This window comes from Dysidea avara, chromosome 11 (genome assembly GCF_963678975.1).
Source record: "Dysidea avara chromosome 11, odDysAvar1.4, whole genome shotgun sequence".
NCBI lineage: Eukaryota > Metazoa > Porifera > Demospongiae > Dictyoceratida > Dysideidae > Dysidea > Dysidea avara.
The window spans coordinates 23,332,158-23,351,751 of NC_089282.1; the positions used below are offsets into that span (position 1 = coordinate 23,332,158).

The window sequence follows — 19,594 nt, forward strand, 5'->3', positions numbered from 1 at the left end:
GTATTTGTATTATTAGTGATCATATAATTATGCTAAGACACAATTTCATTATAATTCTCAACATATTGATCAAGTAAAGCCTAAATATGAAGGGGGGCTTCAGCCCCCCCCTCTGCTTGATATGGTTAGGTTTCCAAATCACTGAACCGTATATAACTTGCGATCTCACTAAGGAAATATACAAAGTTCTCTTGGCTGTCATTGTTTGATACTTGCTAAAGCTGCGATGGAGCAGTCCTAGCATTCTGTAGGTCTTATGTTTTTGTAGTGTTGATCCCAAGATAGGTCTGATGATATTATAATTCCGAGATTTTTATGTGAACTATTTGTTAAAACCTGTGAGTCAGCTATTTTGTAATTAGTGATGACCTTTGCATTAATATAAGTGGACACTCTTTTTTGGATTAAAGGACATATTATATCTCGAACTCCACAAAGTTGCTGAGTCTAAATCATTTTGAAACAGTGAAATATCTTCACAGGGGCGGATCCAGGGGGGGGGGGGGAGCTTTGGGGGCTGAAGCCCCCCCCTTCATATTTAGGTTTTACTTGATCAATATACCGAGTATTATAATGAAATTTTGTCTTAGCATAATTATATGATCACTAATAATACAAATACTCATAAAACCACCTTATAAACATCTTTCCAAGGTATTATCAGTGGATTTATGCTAAAGTTTATGCAACAAGGACCCGGATCAGCATTGGAGGTGTACAAGATCGAGATACTCTAATAGAGCAGTCAGCTAACTACTCTAATAGAACATTCACTAGAAACATGTAGTTGGTTCTGTTATTGAATTTTTCCAAATCTGCCTGCACCTATACATACAATGAAGTGCATTGGTCTGTTTAAAGGGCTTCATTCATCTACTTGTGTAGTTAATATGTATGGCAATACTTAATTTGCTCTCTCAGATTCAATCTTGTATTGTTCAAATTTCAAAATTTTCCACTTTCAACATTCTTATTCTAACATGCACCTATTCAGTGTTGTGCAATTGTGAGAGGGGTACATCATGTACTTGGTTGTCTGTACCTACCCAAACTTTTCCATTAGCAAAATGCTTCAGAGAGCCACACCTATAATCTAAAGGCAGTATATAAAATATCTACAGGTATGAATTTTATGTGGAAATGTCTCCAAATTGCAGTATTTTAGCATCTATTTTTCAAAATTTTCCTGGGGGGGCATGCCCCCAGACCCCCCTAGTTCCAGCATGCTTCGCATGCTGGGAAGTGTGCTTCACACACCTATACCCAAGAGATTAGTACCTTGAGTTAGCCCCTCCTTTTATAAATCCTAGATCCGCCCCTGCTTCAGGACTACAAACAGTATTATAAATCTTGGTGTCGTCAATGAATAGTAAAGTTTTACTGATGGTAAGACAAGATGGTAAATCATTCATGTAAATAATGAAGAGTATAGGGGTCCCAAAATACTCCCTTGGGGAACCCCAGATAGAACCCGCAAGGGGGTAGATAATGACTGACTGCATGCCAAAGCTGTAGCTACATTGATTAGTTATACATAGCTGCAATCACATGATTTACTCTATATAGCTAGAGATAGTATTTTATTGTATATACATGTACTATAGTAGCTACTGTTTTATTAAACTGATGCTATAGCTACATAGCCAAATCACAGCACAGTTTAGCAGTTATAGTTGAATTCCAGTGAATGGCTTGATTTCCTCCATCAACATGTATAATTATAGTAATAGTTGTATAGGTATGGCTGCTAGCTATGATTATTAAAAGTGCGGCATGCGCGCCTATATGCTATAACACCACGTACGTTGCACATGACATTATAAAGGGGAAACATATTACCCGGGGAAATATATATCACTGTGACACCGGGATTCTAGCTTGTTATTTAGTGCCGCGAGGGCCCGATTTAGTGGCTAAGTACTAGCTGAACTGATTCATGAGTAAGTGATTGTTAATAAACAAAGTTAATTCACAAGGACACTGTGACGTGAAGGCTCATGAGGACGGCAACCTGGGTTCTTTTCAGACTAGCGCAGAATCATGCGGGATAGATTCACTATTGAACGAACGTCACTACATAAATCGCTAGCTATATTGTGTTTATACGTATACGCAGTGTTATCAACAAATGTCACCATCACATCGTTCCCACAATTGGGAGTGGACACAGTGTGTGATAACCAAGATGTGACTCTGATGTGTCATACTGACCAGACCACAGGTAACATGATCACTTGGTACTGGTCCAACCAATCACAACATGGAGACACCATCACTGTGGTGGCCAGGATGACTGAAGTAGTGTTTACTTGTATGGTGTCTGATCAAGGACGAGAGATCGGAAGAGCCAACATTACTGTAAGCGCTAATGGTGAGTAAAACCATCAAGTAATATTAGAGTCCGTGACTCACATCTGTTTTAAAACAAACTGCATCTTTGCTATTGTTACTTTAATCCATGCAAGTGCAGTGCATAATAGCTAGAATCCTAGTATTTATGCCTCATCTATAAGATAAATTTTCATTATGTACTTTGTATTCGAGTCGTTTACTTTCAGTTATCAGCTAGTGTATACCTAACTATAAGATTTGTAGCCATTGCCATTATTAGTGATCATTACTTATCAGTCATAGTTTGCCAATTATAGTATACCCATCAGGATCCATGCAGTGCAATGTGATTATCGGTATCAGTTTTGGGTGGACTATTACCAGTCTAAATTTAGCAGCATCCTTGCATAGACAAATAACATTAGGAAATAGTTGAAATACTAGTAATCACTGAAACCAATTGCATGTTGCCAGCTGTGCCAAATATTCAAAGCCGGATTTGTTCAATATGTTTTTACTACAAACTTACATGGTGCTTGTTTAGCTAATAATTGGAATAATTATTATGATAATTATGAAAATAATAATAACTTCAAGTAGCGTAAACAAGTCAGGCGCACATTATAAATTATGCAATATGAACAGACTCCATGCACATCTTCAAAAACTAAATTCCATTCTAAAACTTGAAATTCTTAGTACTTGTATAACACTGCACCCCAACAGATATGCTGTGGGTGTGCATGTGCTATGTATTACATACAAGTACTAGGAATTTACTGAAGTTCGATTAGGGATAAAAGAAACAAGAAGTAGGAAACAAGGGTGGTCGCCTACACACCTGAAGATATACTAGTTGACATGTAATCCCTAGTTCATGCAGTCTATACCCTTGACTGAATTACTAATAACATGTTTACTAGTAGTGATGTGCAATAATATCGATAGCGTGATAATCGTATCACAGTGGTTCATTATCGTGATATGATAATAGCTTGTGATTATTGTGAGCACCAATATTATACATTCTTACCTTGCCAGAATTACTCGAAAAATTAAAACATTCATTCGTTTATTCAATTATGTATTCTAACTGTTTTCTGAGGTTGAACTTTGCTGTATTTTGGCAGGACATATGCATTCGGGTACACAGGATGTGCCTTTACCGGTATTCATAGAAAATAAGTAAAATTAGTGCTACATTGTGCATCTTATCATTTGGATTTACTATCGTGATAACTATCGTATCGTGATGCAATTATTGTGATTAATCGATATAGTTGCAAACTTATTATCGCACATCACTATTCACTAGTATTATCTTCAGATATATAGGCAACCTCCCTGGTTTTACTACTTTTTGTTTCTTTGTTCCCTACTCAAACTTAAAATTCCCTGTATTTGTTTGTTTACTTCTTGGTAGCATTATTATGACTGGTGAACCTGCACATACCACATTAGAAGAAAGAATAGTGCCAGGCTTATTGTTTCGTTTGAACACTTGCCCCAACTATCAATTACTGAAATAGTGAAGTGGCCATTATGCTTTGTTTTGAACTTTGTTCAGCCTGTTACACAATGTTACAAATGAGGACACAACGAGAAGGACTTTTGTAATCAATCCAGTCACAATAGAAAGCTTGGATGATTCCCATTACAAATGTAGGGAAACCATCATGTGGTGCTACCATGAATTGACATCTTGCGCTGCCAGCAAAGGTAAATAGGACACAAAGGAGGACACAGGTAAACATGCATTATACATACTGCGGTATGCCAACAGACTGAAGTGATGTCAAGCAGTGAAAATGTGAACCATTATTAGAAAATTCCACTGAACAAAAAATTCTTTTAAAAATTTTGTAGCAACCTATTGGAAGTGTTTCAGATTGTACTGAAGGGATTAACTTTTGGGCTAACCAACATTGCCAAGGTACCATGAAGGTATTGTGAAGCTGGTTTTAGTATGACATTTTTGGCCAGAAAACCCCAAACTCTCATGATCCCTAATACATAGTACCATTTTATTGTATGATATAGCCAGACATGTGCATGTACTTAGCTAGATTCTTATTCACAGCCTTTAGCCTTTCATGGACCCCTTTTGAAATTTCAATATATTGTATGTAGATAGCTGGCAAGAAGTTGATGTGTATAGATTTCTGAATTGCGGCTATTGTGGCTCTTTTTGGCACCTTGCCTAGAGGCCCTATAGACTGCATTGTGTGTTGCTGTATGATAAAGTCATCATCTGGCCTGGAAATGTTTCTGCTTTACAGGGAGTTTTAGTGTCAATTAAGACTATGACTCCCTTAGTCTTCTTTTGGAATAGTGGGATACCACTTCCAGGTGCTGTTGACTATATTCATTGCCCACCATGATAATTATAATTATTAGTATAGCCACAGTAATCCCATATTATAGTATAATAACATTTTTAAGCATACAAAGTAATTGTGATATAATGGAAAATGTACTGCAAACAAGAGACGTTGTTTAAAGAAGCCTTTCATGTATTTTCTATTGACAGTACAAAATTTCATTTTAGCCAACACTATAACAACACTATAAATAAATAATGCATTGTTCCTGAACAATACCTTTAGCCAATATTCATGATACATTTTTTTCATTCATAGTTTTTACCACTAGTATTTTTAAATCATAAAAGATGCTATTATTGATGGGGTAGGTATAAACAGTGGACCCAGCCCGGGAACTGAGGACCCAGAACCTGGAGACCAAAAATTTTATACTTCACAATGTTTATACTGCACTACGTAGTGCCTTTTAGCATACCACAGTCTGTACAATGCATACACTGTTAAAACTGAGGTGGTCATAGTACAACAGCACACCCTTGGGGTGCAGGCACACTTTCAGGATATAGTGTGTGAAGCACACAAGACAAGCAGTGTGACCGTATATTGGTGTACATGGCACTAAGATTTTTAATGAAAAACTATTTTCTGCTATTATAGATGATTCTAGTGTTAAAAATTAGGTGTTCTTTGGCATCCTTTATCATTTAAAGGTAGTGGGATGTATAGAAAAGCATCAATTTTATTGAATTTATGTGCTATAAATAAACTCATTTTGTGCTAAGCCATTACACAGACACATTACAATAAAATGTGTATTTGTGTATATGTGGTATGCTCTAAATGTGTTGTACATAGCATGCACTCCTGTGGTGTATGTGATGTGTAGGAGATGATAGTTCACATTTGTCCATTAGTTAGCAAATGTGAACCATCATCTCCTACACATCACATACTCCACCAAAGTATGTGATGTGTGTGTGATATGCACAAATACACATTTTATTGTAGTGACAGTTCAAGCTGGTGAACAAAACTGGTATGTCTGTATCAATAAAGTAACCAATTTGCTTTAACCAAGAGTAAATTTACTCTTTAAGCAAATTTACTAAATTTACTCTTTAAGCAAATTTACTAAATTTACTCTTTAGTAAATTTACTCGTAAGAGTAAAGAGTAAATTTACTCTTGATTAACATTAACTCATAGAATTTCCAGTAGATTAATCCAGTCAACAGTAGAAAGATGAAACAATTGTATACTGATGATCAGTGGGGGCCCATACATATCTTAAGGTAGCCTCAGTTAAGTGAAATTAAACCCACAATCAAAGTCCTGGCTTGGTGATATAGGTTTTATATACATTTTGAAACAATGTTTAAGTAGAGATTTGAAAGCAATAAGTTGCTAACTGACTAATAGCAAGAGTTAATAATAAGAGAGGAGAGTGAGTGTCTAACGCCGTATAGTCCTGTAACAGATGATTGCGCAGAAGTTAAATGGCTTCCTTTCCACGTAACGTACTGACTGGCTAGTATATTTTCGCATTTAACCACAAAGGCTATCCCAGACACAAGGGCGTGCGTTAAACTCGACATTCAAGTTCACCACGAAGAGCATCGCTCCGTTGCGTAAAGAAGTGTGGCTGTTAACCTCGAAGATAACTCTGGGGGAGAGCGCCTGAGAAACCAATAAACACTGAACCAAAGGTGGAGTATCGCTTCGAATTTTCACTGCGTCACCATGTTACCCTACCCCCTACCTTTGAGCATTCTTCAATTTTTTAAAAATTTTTTTTTACAAATTACTCTACAACTAAACTACAAACACAATTAATTACAACAGGGGTTTGGGGAAAGGAAAATCAGAGTCCTCACACTGCAAAGCCCAGTACCGTAAAATCATATGGGCATTGTTCGTCCATAAAGCATTCTTCAATTGAAGGAGCACTATTCCCTGTACATACAGCTCAGTGTTTAGTTCACTCTTCGAATATTCTCGAGAATTCATCACGGTGCGGCTAAACTAATTGCGGTAAGGAAACGAACAAATACTAGAAGCCTATACGTTACACGGAAAGGAAGCCGTTTAACTTCTGCGCAATCATCTATTACAGGCCTATACAGCGTTAGACACTCTCCTCTCTTATTATTAACTCTTGCTAATAGTGTTGTGACTGTTTGTAGATCGTTGACATTCCAGGAATGTTTACACCAATTGTGAAACTGCAGATGATGTAATGTTTCACATGATGAGTGGTTGACTTTGATAATAAAGCTGTCACATTCTACTCTTCCACTCCTGAATGCACCAGTGCTTTTTTCAGCTGTGCATGTTTGGTAACACTATTATTAGTGTGACTAATATGGTGTGCATACTACTCTTGTAAGGATGTGCCAGTTTGGACTCACACCTGTGTTAGTGTGTTGTGACCACTACTGTATTTACAGTGTGCATCATGGACTACTTTTGTTCACCTTTGTATCCCATTTATTTCCACTGACAAGCGCAGAGTTAAAGTATCAGTTTGTAGTAGTGGCACCAATGGATTCGTGTTACCTATTTTTAAAGAACAAAGTAGAAATTGTCTGTAGTTTTTTAAACCATGCTTCCAACTGTCAAAACAAGCAGATTGATTGAGATACTGTGCTTATAAGTAATTAGTATTATGGGTACACATATTGTTGTACAATTATAGTTCCAGGGGCGGAGAAATAGGGGAGGGGGGGGGGGGGGCAGAGGGGGCAACTGCCCCCAAACTTTTACAAGTGGAGGGGCAGTACCCCCTCACCTTTTCCAATGCCCAGTTGCCAAAGTAAAGCAACTATTTTAGTCATTAGCCAACTTACTTTGCCTTTATTTACTGGGATTTGTGGTAAAGGTTATGCAAGCATGGAACACTGCATGAATCAGTACTGGGAGTGCACGAGATCAATATACTCTAATAGAGAAGTCACCTAACTACTCTAATAGAACATTCAGCGAATCATCATTCGCCCTGCTATATGCAATTAATTCAATATGTCTTCATTAACATTTATATCTATATGTATTATAATCAACAGCATGAGTCTATCTGAAATGCCTTCATTTACTGATATATCTAATTGTACAGCATCTCAATGATATTCATTGCATAGCAGTATCCTATTTAAGTACACAAGTTCCACTGAAAATGTTCTCAGATTTGACATCCAAATCTCAAAATTTTCCTATGGGGGCATAATGATTTTAAAACACTTTGTAACTTAAAGCCAACCCACATGACTCCCCCCCACTTTTAAGTACTATTCTCTGCCCCTGTATAGCTCCATACAACTGATGGCATTTTAACTTTGTCGTGGCACAAAGTTACAAATAATATTATGTTAACAAGCAAGTATATGGAAAATTTACAAGCTATACAGTAGGGATTGTTGCAATAAAAAGTTCTTTAGAAAGGAGCTATAGGGATCATCTGAAGTGAATTTTACACCTACTTGTGCCATTTTGTTAATTATGTGGAGTTGCATTCAAAATCAGTTGATGATCCAAGCAAATAAGATGCAACTCACTGGACGTATTTTCTAACAGTTTTCTGAGCATGATGCCTTCTATTGGGCCACCATCCCAGTGATTCACAGAGAGAGAGAGAGGTACTACTGAGGGATGGTCTGCCCTTCGTCTTCAATTTCGACGACATTGTTACTAACTATTATCATTGTACGCAGCCACGTGTGCACAATGTATTTGCTATTGTAAAAAAAGCACTCTGTATTGTAATGTTGTAAACTTACTAATTTTTACTTACACTTCAACACTTCTTTAATTAAAGCATCTGTTGCATAACCATGATGAGTTGTGCCACTTGTTACAATGTGTATGCAATCTGAGTACTAAGTGACTCCTTTTATTATAGGATCTCCACCTCATGTTGATGGATACAACTTCAATCCTTATGTTTTAAAATATGAAGGAAGCAACTTAACATTAATCACTGAAATATCCAGTGATCTGCCATTGTCCAGTGGTGAAATAAAGTGGATAGGATTTCACCGACCTTTACCCTCTACTGCTGTAGTGGATAACTACACTACTGATGGAGTACTATACAGTAGACTATCACTATATGAGTTGTCATTTGAAGATGACACTGGAAACTATACCAACATTGTTAGTAATCAGTGTGGAACCTCCTCTGTATCTGTGTACATTGATGTGAGGAAAGGTAGGGGACTTGATTTGTTATAAAGTTGTTGAGATATTGTTGTGTTTATCCTCCAGCTCCCATTGTGTGTAACAACTCAGGTAGTGTGGCTGTACCACAAAAGGATATTATGACAGTTAAAGGAGAGTCCATTGTACTTCAGTGTCTATTTAAAGGAAACTTGAAGATTTTATGGCCATCAATGTCAAGCTATTGGATGATCGGATCCCATGGTCAACACACAGAACCCACATACATTATGGACAATTCTACCGACCCATATCGTATTGCTGTTTACCAAACTTGTTTAAGTGAAGATGGATCTTGTTGTAACTTTACTAACCAACTTAATATCCTGAAAGTTCCTTTAGGATTAAATGGTGTTGAACTAAAGTGTGCTGAAATTATTGACGAGCTAGTATACTCTCATTCTGCTAAGATAGGTAAGTGTGTTATGCAGCATATAGTAGGCTAGAGCCTATTATGTTTTGTAAAATTAATGCTTTTGAACAATACTCCAAAACTTTCCCTATTGATGCCCAGTTGTGTGTCCTATTATGCTCCAAATATGCTCATATAAAAGTGTGTCTTGACTGCTCAATTACAGTATCTGTTAACATTCTATTAGGATATATTTCAACATGCCGTGACTGTTCTATTAGAGCATATCCATCTTTTATTATAATCTTTCCTTCTCAACATAGCTGTAAATTTTATTTTTACTGTGGTTGCACCCTATCTTATTCTGCATCATGTGAAATAGGCAGAGTCTCAACTTCTCTGATAACCAATACACAAAAATTGTGCCTATTATACTGGCATTGTACTCAATGCTTTGGTTACCTATTATGCCCCAAATTATGCGGTGCAGGCCTAGTATATAGAAGGTGAATCTGACATATTAAGAAAAATACAAGAATCTGACTATATATTATGTACCAATGTGTAGTATCATAATATTGCATATCATGATAAATTTCTATCACTATTTATTATTATGAATCTTAATTTTGTAGCACTTTTGCACATAGTATACACAAAAAATGTAGTAGAGTAAATTTATTTTCTTTGGAGACTTTCAGTAGGTGGCATTATGCCACTTTTCATATTTTTTGCTACCATGGATTCATGCTGACTTATATATATATCATGATAATTTATTGTATCATGATAAAAGAGTGCAATAATTGTGATAATCATGGATTAGATTTCTAGAGCATGTGTACAATAGCATAGTCAACAGTATTCTGTGTTGTGCTAGCTTATATGCTCCATAAATGGATGTACTTATAAATTGATGAGCATTATATAATTATGCAAAGACTATGTCCGGGTCTTGAAGTGAATACAGAACAACTTAACGAATGTAAATGTAAAAACGTATTTTGAAATGTCATTGTCATGTCTGTGTCCATGTCCAACCATATTCCTACTACCCTAATATGAAGGCCAGCTTCCAAAACACAGTACATATTATAATTTTCTGAAGCTCTTTAAGACATCAAGCATCCCAACTCAGTACTAAGTATGGACAAACTCAGGTGCACAAACATGTTTTTAGCATGAAAACATGTTTGTTACAGCACAAAACCATTGGTAGAAAACATACATTTTCACCTAAAGGAGCTCTGGTGAAATAGAAACTGATGCAATTTTTATCCACACAGCTGTTTATGCCCCACCAAAAGTCACCGATGGTCCTAAAAAACACATCAAGACTAAACTCAATGACAGTATATCACTTCAGTGTCAGTTTAGAGCACCTATTAGGGTGACAATAGTGGTGTGGTTAAAGGATAATTTACCAGTGAAGAACACACAACACTACAACATCATTACTACCACTAATCCTGGAGTAGATGACTTGATTGTGTCTAACCTAAACATCAATACTATCACTAGTGAAGATGAAGGCACTTATACTTGTTACTGCTACTACAACAGAACAATGGTCACATCCAGTAAGACTGTTGTTTCTAATAAAATGTCTACAACAGTACATCTTAGGAAAGGTACAGATTAGACAGACCTCACTTAAAGTAGAATGTATTTTGTAATTGTAGAGAGTAGTGGTGGTACAGATGTGACATGGATTATAGTTGCTGGTATAGCTATTGCTTCAGTTGGAGTGTTGATGGTATGGAGTGTTGGCCTCACTCTATATTGTCAGTTTGTAATAAAAAGAAGAAATTTTAAAGGTCAGCATAAGAAGATTCCTGAAATACTAGCAATAAGTGTTTAAATCTTGTAGAGGTGAACCAGTCTGCTGGTAGTGTACACGATGATGCTGTGGAGTCTTTGGTAGATAATCATTATACCAATCCAGTGGCAGGTAAAATTGGCATACACATCATCAGAGTCCAAGATGATAAACAAATTAACGCCAATGGTATTTCCCGAGTATCCAAGAGTACAAGGTACCTGTGGAACAATTACAGTCACCAAAGTACCAACAAGACTCCTTTAGACATTTTGTGAATCACAAATGATGTTACTATAGTGCTTCAACAAGAGCAGCAGTTGCCACATGTTGCCACTACAGCTACAAATTAAAGTGCTACATGCATGTATAGACATATATGTATCACAATTAAATGCTACATGCACGAACAGGTAACTAAATGTACTGTAAAATCCTTTTTGTTTAGAATATGGGACATTTAATTCTTTGAAAAGTCCGCTTGTTTACAAGCAGCACAGAGCAGTTCAGCAAACAGATGGTGTGATGCAACCACAAGTGAATACCAATGTAGTACAAGGTATGTGTATATACATATATGTCATATTGTACATATTGAATTAATTTGAAATAATTTGTGCATGCATGCACACTGTAGCTACTTACATCCACCATAATATGATAGTTCATTTTACTTAATGTCTTTACTGTACAGTATCGTTAAGTTGTACTGATATCATTAAATTGTAGCTACTGCATGGTGTATTTAAAAAATACCACAATTAAAACTGCTAGCAATTACATACTGCTGCTAGTTTCTATTATCTGATTATAATTAATGCCCATGTGATTTTATTATCTCAATTACATATTTAGAAATTCAACACAATTGTTATAACAGCTGTTACAAAGTGTTAGGATTGTCCTACAGTTAGTGCATGCATGAATCACTATATTGTGACTGGAATTGAACAATTACTGCAAATCCTTGGCTCACGGAAGAGGGGGGAAACAAAAGTAAGGTTTATGAGAGTATAAGCAGAAGCAATCTTTTATTATTGTTCCTGATGCATTCTGAGGTACAGTTCTCAACTACTATACTTTTTGCTTTTGCTTTCAGAGGAGTGGTAGTTTGTCAAAACTAAAATTAAACCACATACAGTGAAACCCCCATCAGTGAACACTTCCTGACTCAATGTCATAATCCCAGGTATTGATCCAGAAATAAACCAATATTGGTGGTTAGCTCAGATTTTAAGTTGAATTTACATTGGGGAAAGAGCTGACAATGCTATTACAGTGAAACACACAGTATCATGATAGCTCTTGTACACTTATCATGTTTTATGTAAATACCAGTACAGGCTGACCATGAGTTAACACCAGTGGTTAAAAAACAAATAAATCACATTTATAGAACTTTGCGTAAGCGAGATCAAAGGGAAAAGTGTTCTTTAAATTTCATAAAGTACACTTTAGGGAAAACAGTGCTTTATTGCACCACAAATGGTGCTTTATTAGCATTATTTGTGGTGCAATACAGCACTTTTTATGGGAAATAAAGTACAGTTGCCCATGTTCCCTAATAGCCTGCAACGCTCATGCCAGTACGACTAATCACCCAAGCCAGTGAAGGCTGATAGCCTCGTTGTGCTGAGTGGTCAATCACCCCAGCCAATACGAGTTCTACCACTGGATTGCTTTATACATACCTAAATGCTTCGATGATGGGTGAGAGAAGGTAACAATGCTGTTACATTTGGTGATGTAAATGTACAAGTCCTGGAGATATCACGGAAATACTTCACCATGTGTCACAATAGAATCGATTGTGGGTTTTGACCAAAGCCTGCCAAAATACATGATGAACGTCTGCTGTACCAAAATATGGTAAACTACACGTGTGAGTTACTTTGTTATGCGCATTCAGGCTACTAATAATTCGTGCAACGCGTGTTAATTACGAGTCCTAGTGTATGGTGAAGTTACACGACTAGACAGTTCCATAAATCATTTAAAGCATTGCCTTCAGTTGCTTGTGCTATATGAAAAATAAACAGTGTTGGGAGTAACGTGTTACCTATTAACGTATTACATAATATTATTACTTTTGTGGTAACTAAGTAATATAACGAAATATGCTATAAAAACAGGTAATATAACTCAAGTTACTTTACTTACAAATGTAACGTGTTACCTAAGTAATATAGTTAGTGTAACGAGTCTAATGTTATGTAATATTATTACTTTAAGTAACGAAGTTACTAATCTCGTTAGTGATCCACTGAGTAATGCCTAGCCACAACGAAGTAATGAAGCCTACTGAATGAAGCTTATTCACCAGCTTCTTACTTATAACCAAGATTTGCACATTGTCCAACAACGTAATCATGTCACGTGATAAGGTGGTAGTTTCACATGTGACAGCCTAGGGCTGTGGACACAAAGTAATATAATATGAAATATTATTATAGTTACTTTATTTTATGGGTAATATGTAACTGTAACTAAATAGTTCAGTTGCAAGTAATATGTAACTAGTTACTTTTACCAAGTAACTGTCCCAACACTGAAAATGAAACACTCGGCACTTGGCCTTGATGCTAATAAAGCACGAGGCGAAGCCGAGTGCTTTATTAGCATCTTGGCCGTGTGCCTCGTGCTTTATTTTTCATATAGCACTTGCGGCATTGCTTTAACATATACATAATACACCTGTAACACCTGTGCACATACTACACATTCCTCTGTTGTACATGATATGTAGGAGATGATAGTTTAGGTTTGCTCCATTGAATAATATAATTAAAATGTGAACTATCATCTACCACTGATCACATACCCCACAGGAAGAAACATTACCTTAAAAGTTATAGCTATAATAATTGTTCCCTGTATATTTTTTCACTACTTGCTATTAATTGTCTTCAGACCAACCCTAAACCCTTCCAAAAGTATCTATAAAATTTCAAAAAAATCCTATTCACAGAAATTTGACTGACTGACTGACTGACTAGTTAAATAACTAACTAACTAACTTATTAACTAACTGATGCGTCCAGCCAAGCATAACTTGACAATGGATAAGGTTAAGGGCTTGGTTTTTTCACTGTTGGATGTTGCTTTGTCCCGAGATTTGCCTTTTTTCCAACCGCAATACCGTTAGTGCATTTAATTTTGAGGGTTTAAATTTTTGTGGTGCCAGAAGGTACGATAATTTTGAGGGTTTATATTTTCGTGGTTGTGCATGAAGCATGGCGTCGTTTGAATGTAAGTCAGTGATTCGTAGATACCATATTTACCAAGCAATTGCCAGCTACGGAGAAACATTTAACTGTATGAGAGAAACGGGCAATATTTTTGACCAATTTGTGATCGCTGTTGTATGAGATAGTGAAATAATCAGCCACGTGCCAAAGCTGCTTGTTTGTTGTTTTTACGACACAGTGGCTCTATTAAGTGCAAAATCACAGGCAGCCGTCAATACTAAAGACATCTTCCCCAAGGCGGGCTAGAGATTCCTTGCACTCTGATGTTTGAAGGTGACAAAAAGTTTATTGAGAAGGTCAAGAAGTTCATGAAGTTGATTGATCTCGATACAAATAAGCTAAGTCAGTTGATTGCTGCGATCAAGTGTATTTACCAACGACTGCCTTTTTGGTATCCCCTTTTCCCTTTGTTGGTTGCTTTGCTGTTACACAAAGCATTGCTAACTTCTTTGTAAACTTCGTTAATGATGGACAGTGATTCTCACAATGCTATAGTAGGCTTTGTGCCTTCTTTAGCAGGACGTGAAAAGGGTATAATAGCAGTGACATTATTTTCACAAACACGAGGAGGTCCAGTCCTAAAGAAATAGAAGTGGATATACTTATGGTATCTGCATGCAAAATTTAATAAAATTAATATTTTCATGGGTACATGGGCCCATGAAATCCATGACCCCTTGGAAATTACAACACGTACAGTATGTACAATGCATGCATCATGGACTTGCCTTTGTCCTCCTTTGTGTTCCAGTTCTTTCACTGACAATGCAAGGTGTTGATTCATGATAGCATGATGTGGCTTCCCTTGGCTGTATTGGCTAATTATGCTTATCACTTGTATTTTCCATAGTGACTGGATTGATTGCAGAGACACTTCTCGTACTGTTCTTCATTTGTAACGCTGTGTAATGGGTGAAGCACAGCTGAAAATAAAGCATAATGGCCACCATCCTTTCCACTGGGGTACACATTCGAATGCAAAATTACTTTTATGGCATGCCTGACATTTTAATGCGGTATGCATGGGTTCATTTGCCTTAATTATGTCATAAAAAAGTAAACAAACAAGCAGAAGGAATAATTAGGAATTTTAAGGATCAAAGAAAAATACGTAGTGAAACAAGGCAATAGCCAAAAAGTGGAGAAACAAGGAAGGTTATCTATATACCTGCAGATATACTAGTGGACATTTAATCCCTAATGGCCAGTATTACGTAGGCAGAGGAGAGCTTGAAGGAAAATAATTATGGGCCTGCAGTGTTGGGACAGTTACCTTTTAAAAGTAACTTGTTACTTACAGATACACATTTCCCATAAAATAAAGTAGTGATAATATTATTATATTACTTTGTGTGCACTTAAGCTGTCACATGTGCAACTATCACCTTATCATGTGACGTGATCGTGTTGCTGGACAATGTGTAAATCTTGGCTATTCAAGAGACAGTAACTGGTGAGTGAGCTTTGTTCATTAATTAATTCGAGGTGAGCTTTGTTACTCCACTGTGGCTAGGCATTACTCAGAAATTATAGTAACAAGATTAGTAACTTTGTTACTTGTAGTATAATATCTAGGTAATGAGTTACATTTGTAAGTAAAGTAACTTGAGTTATATTACAATGTTTATAGCATATTTCGTTATATTACTTAGCTATCACAAAAGTAATAATATTACATAACGTCTTGCATAAATAATGCATTACTCCCAACACTGGGGCCTGCTTTAGGGCTGAGTCAATTTTACTTTAATATACCATTGTAAGTAGAAGAAAAGTTGGATCAAACAAAAAGTAGTGAAACAAGGGAATAGCTAAAATGTGATGATACAAGGAAGGTTGCCTAAACCTGCAGATATACTAGTGGACATTACATCCCTAAATTTCAGTCTATGACCATGACTGAATTAATGCTTAGTGCTACCAGCTACTATAAAGGTGGAATCTGATTGGCATGCAATGTTTATGTTGACAAAATATCGAAATAATTTATTAACATAATAACGAAAGAGTGTTCGTGTGTACACCTCTTTGTAATGGCTAACGGACAACCTGTGAGTACCTCTGCCATACATTTAATACATGATTGTACCTCTAAATAATGGTTCCACATTGTAGTTCCTCAAAATCAACCCTCCATACTAAATAATCCACAAAAAATAGTATACAAGTAATGCCAATAGTCCATTTAAAAGAGAACACACAATCCACACCAAATGATTAGAATACTCAAATATCTTAAGTCAGTGCAAGTTAAGAGGACTGTTGTGGAACATTTAAAAGAGTTTCAAGCTGAACTTGTAGGGATGTGAACTTAGAGAAGAATCAACTGTGTATTCTGTATACATAGTATAGTCTGTAGCTAGCTAGCTAGCCAGTTTTGTGTAAGCCATGTGACTGTTTTATGCAATGTAGTTTATACTTCGTGGCTAATTTGTGCATATGTATATACGTAGCCTTCAGAATATTTGGATTAGTTGTGCTGCTCTTAAAAATAAAATAACTTCAACCAGCTCCCTGTAAAGGACACCTCCTTTTAAAGTATGGTCCCCAAGTGTCCATTATCTAGAGGACGAAAATCACCTTAAATGGAATAATATTAGTCCATCTATAAACTACATCATTTGAAACAAGAAAACACTTACAGATGGTTGGGTATAGAATTTTTTTTAAAAATCACCGAAACTCAGCCTACCTGCCAGCTGACCATAGTCACAAGGCTGGAAGACAAACAAAGCAGTGTATGGCCACCATTTTACGCTACAATAATAAACTCACCAGTAGCATGTGCCTTTTGGGGTTCTGACAAATATATGCCCTCTGCATCTTGTCTTTCCTTATATCTTCAATCAGGCTGGTTGTCATGTTCATGCAATGGAGCCATATTGAAGTGTTCATTTTCCTTATTATCACTTTCCTTGAGCAGCATATTTAAATGCCAATAAGTGCTTACATTCAGTAGAGACATGTAACTTCACTACAGGTTTGAGACCACACCCATTGTTGATTAATAACGATCAAGTACAGAGACCACACCTCTTAACAATCTATTTACTCGATCATGATGACCACATCCCTTATTATTGGTCTAGCTGTATTTATAATGTTAGCGCAGTGAAAATATGAGGTAGTGACATGCTTCCTGGTTGGTGGGTGTCAGGCTGACTCAAGATACTCTAATACAGCAGTCACCTTACTAGAACAGTCACATGTATATAGCTGTATGCTTTAACAAAAACTAAAACAAACTAGTATATTAAATATTATTAATGAAGTAGAGATAGCAGGGGCGTAGGAAGCATGGGTGCCATGGGTGCTTGGGCACCCATAAATATTTCCAGTTGCATAACTAATGGGTGTCAGCACACTGTACTATATGTTACTGAAAAGATCGAGATACTCTAATAGAGCAGTCAATGACTCTAATAAAGCAGTCACGTATGCTTGCGACCTTTTTGGTCTTCAGCTTTAACACTGGGCACCCATAAGTTAAATATCTTCCTACGCCCCTAGATAGGGATCCACCTATATTCTCAAAATTTTACCTATTTATGCTATGCTGCACTGCTTGAAAAATTTTTCTATTATGCTCAAATTATGCTCAAGCTTTATGCCTCATTTCCCATCTTTTGCTAATAAATTTGCAGTTATGGGCACATAATAAGTGACTGAAGCACATCTTTGCTCTTCAAAATGCATGTGATAGAAAAGATCAATATACTCTAATGGTACAGTCAACTGCCTGATTGTTCTGTTTAGAGTTATTGACTGTTCTATTGGCTTTTTCTGTGATTTGTATTTTGACCAGCAAGGATTTGTAGTGTGGCTCAAATATTCTTCCTATTATGCTATAGCATTATGCTCAATGCTTTCAGGCACATATTATGCTCATAATTACACGTGGGTCCCTAAGTAGATATCCAAGTGGTAAACAAGAGATGACTGATGGTATTGTGATAGCGTAGCTCAGTGGGAAAATCCCTACATTGGCATTGAACAAAATAATTGTTATAACATGATTTTCCCAACGAGCTATGCTGTAATACCTTATACATGATACCATTATTCATTTCATAATACCATCATTCATCTCTTGTTTCACTACTTTTTATCGCTTGGATCCCTACTTCATTTTTATTACTATATGTATTTGTTATTGGTATGTATACATGTATGTGTACACCTAAACTTACTTTGTCCTAGGGCTTAGATCCATGAGTTGTGCTCACTGCACAACACTACAAAATTGTATTGTGCATATCGCTACTCATCTGTTTGCTTCAAAGCATAATTATATGTACAGTACATGTTTAGGATACATATACACTGCATGCATATGGCATCTGTGCCACGTATTATTGTGTATATGCTACGTAATTTGAACACAACTAGCTACCATTTACTTCTTGTAGCTCAGGATGATTTACATTAACAGTCACAATGATCAGTATCACATAAACTTCTAATGAAATACATTAGTGCTATTATTTAAATTTGGTTGTATTATTTATACTTTTTTATGTTTTGTAACACTTTTACATGTGCACTAAATGAAATTTTAAAGAAGTGATTTTGACATTACAGATGTATTCAAATAGGAGCAGGTTACAACAGTGGAACCTCAGTTATGTGAACCCCTTGGGAGGTGGTCCATAAGTCTGAAAAGTTGGTATCTCTGAAACTGTGTATAAATAACCTTAAAATAACATAAAGAACATTTTAAAATTTTTTAGTAGTATCAATTACCCTAATAGAACAGTCACTACTCTAATAGAGCAGTCATTTCTGTAGTTTGGTTAACCAAGAATCTGGATAAGTGGGGTCCAGATACCTGACATTCCACTGTATTTGTAATAAGGAGTTTATAACTCATTGACTTTAAAAACATGACTACTGGCTACTTCTGTTATGATAAAATCCTGAATTAATGGTACAAACGTCAAAGTAAAGAAATCACTCAGGCATTGTACTACATATATGAATATAACTGATCACAAAGATGGCGGCTGGCACTATTTAGCTAGTTAGTTACTAATATACTAGGTAGTACTTGCTGAAGACAAACTCTTATTTGATATTGCACAAACTGGTGTGCTGCATCTGAATCCAGCACATTACAATATATTCAAAAGAAAAAAATTACAAGTTGGAATTAAGTAAAGCACACAATGTTATAGCTTTTTTATGGTTTGGAGGGCACAGCAATAATTAGAGGTGGATTACATAAGCCGTTGGAATGCTATCACTACATAGAGTATGATAAAAACATTTGTCATAATAATATACATGTTACATACAATAGCTAAATCTAG

The 19,594-nt window shown here is 36.2% G+C and overlaps 1 protein-coding gene across 3 annotated transcripts; it reads left to right on the forward strand.

The window, feature by feature from the left end:
• Positions 1–1,825: 1,825 nt before the first annotated feature.
• Positions 1,826–18,852, forward strand: LOC136238033 (hemicentin-1-like). 3 transcript variants are annotated; one of them, XM_066028341.1, is made up of 8 exons: positions 1,826–2,371; positions 8,550–8,858; positions 8,915–9,280; positions 10,505–10,849; positions 10,901–11,035; positions 11,089–11,169; positions 11,486–11,596; positions 15,649–15,744. In XM_066028341.1, the coding sequence occupies exons 1-8, from the start codon at positions 2,041–2,043 to the stop codon at positions 15,708–15,710; spliced, it is 1,740 nt and encodes a 579-aa protein (XP_065884413.1). In that variant the 5' UTR covers positions 1,826–2,040; the 3' UTR covers positions 15,711–15,744. The 3 variants fall into 3 exon arrangements, with proteins under 3 accessions (XP_065884413.1, XP_065884414.1, XP_065884415.1); XM_066028342.1 differs by lacking the exon at positions 15,649–15,744 and adding an exon at positions 15,136–15,209; XM_066028343.1 differs by lacking the exon at positions 15,649–15,744 and adding an exon at positions 18,695–18,852 and having other exon boundaries at positions 1,827–2,371.
• The last annotated feature ends 742 nt before the right edge of the window (positions 18,853–19,594 follow it).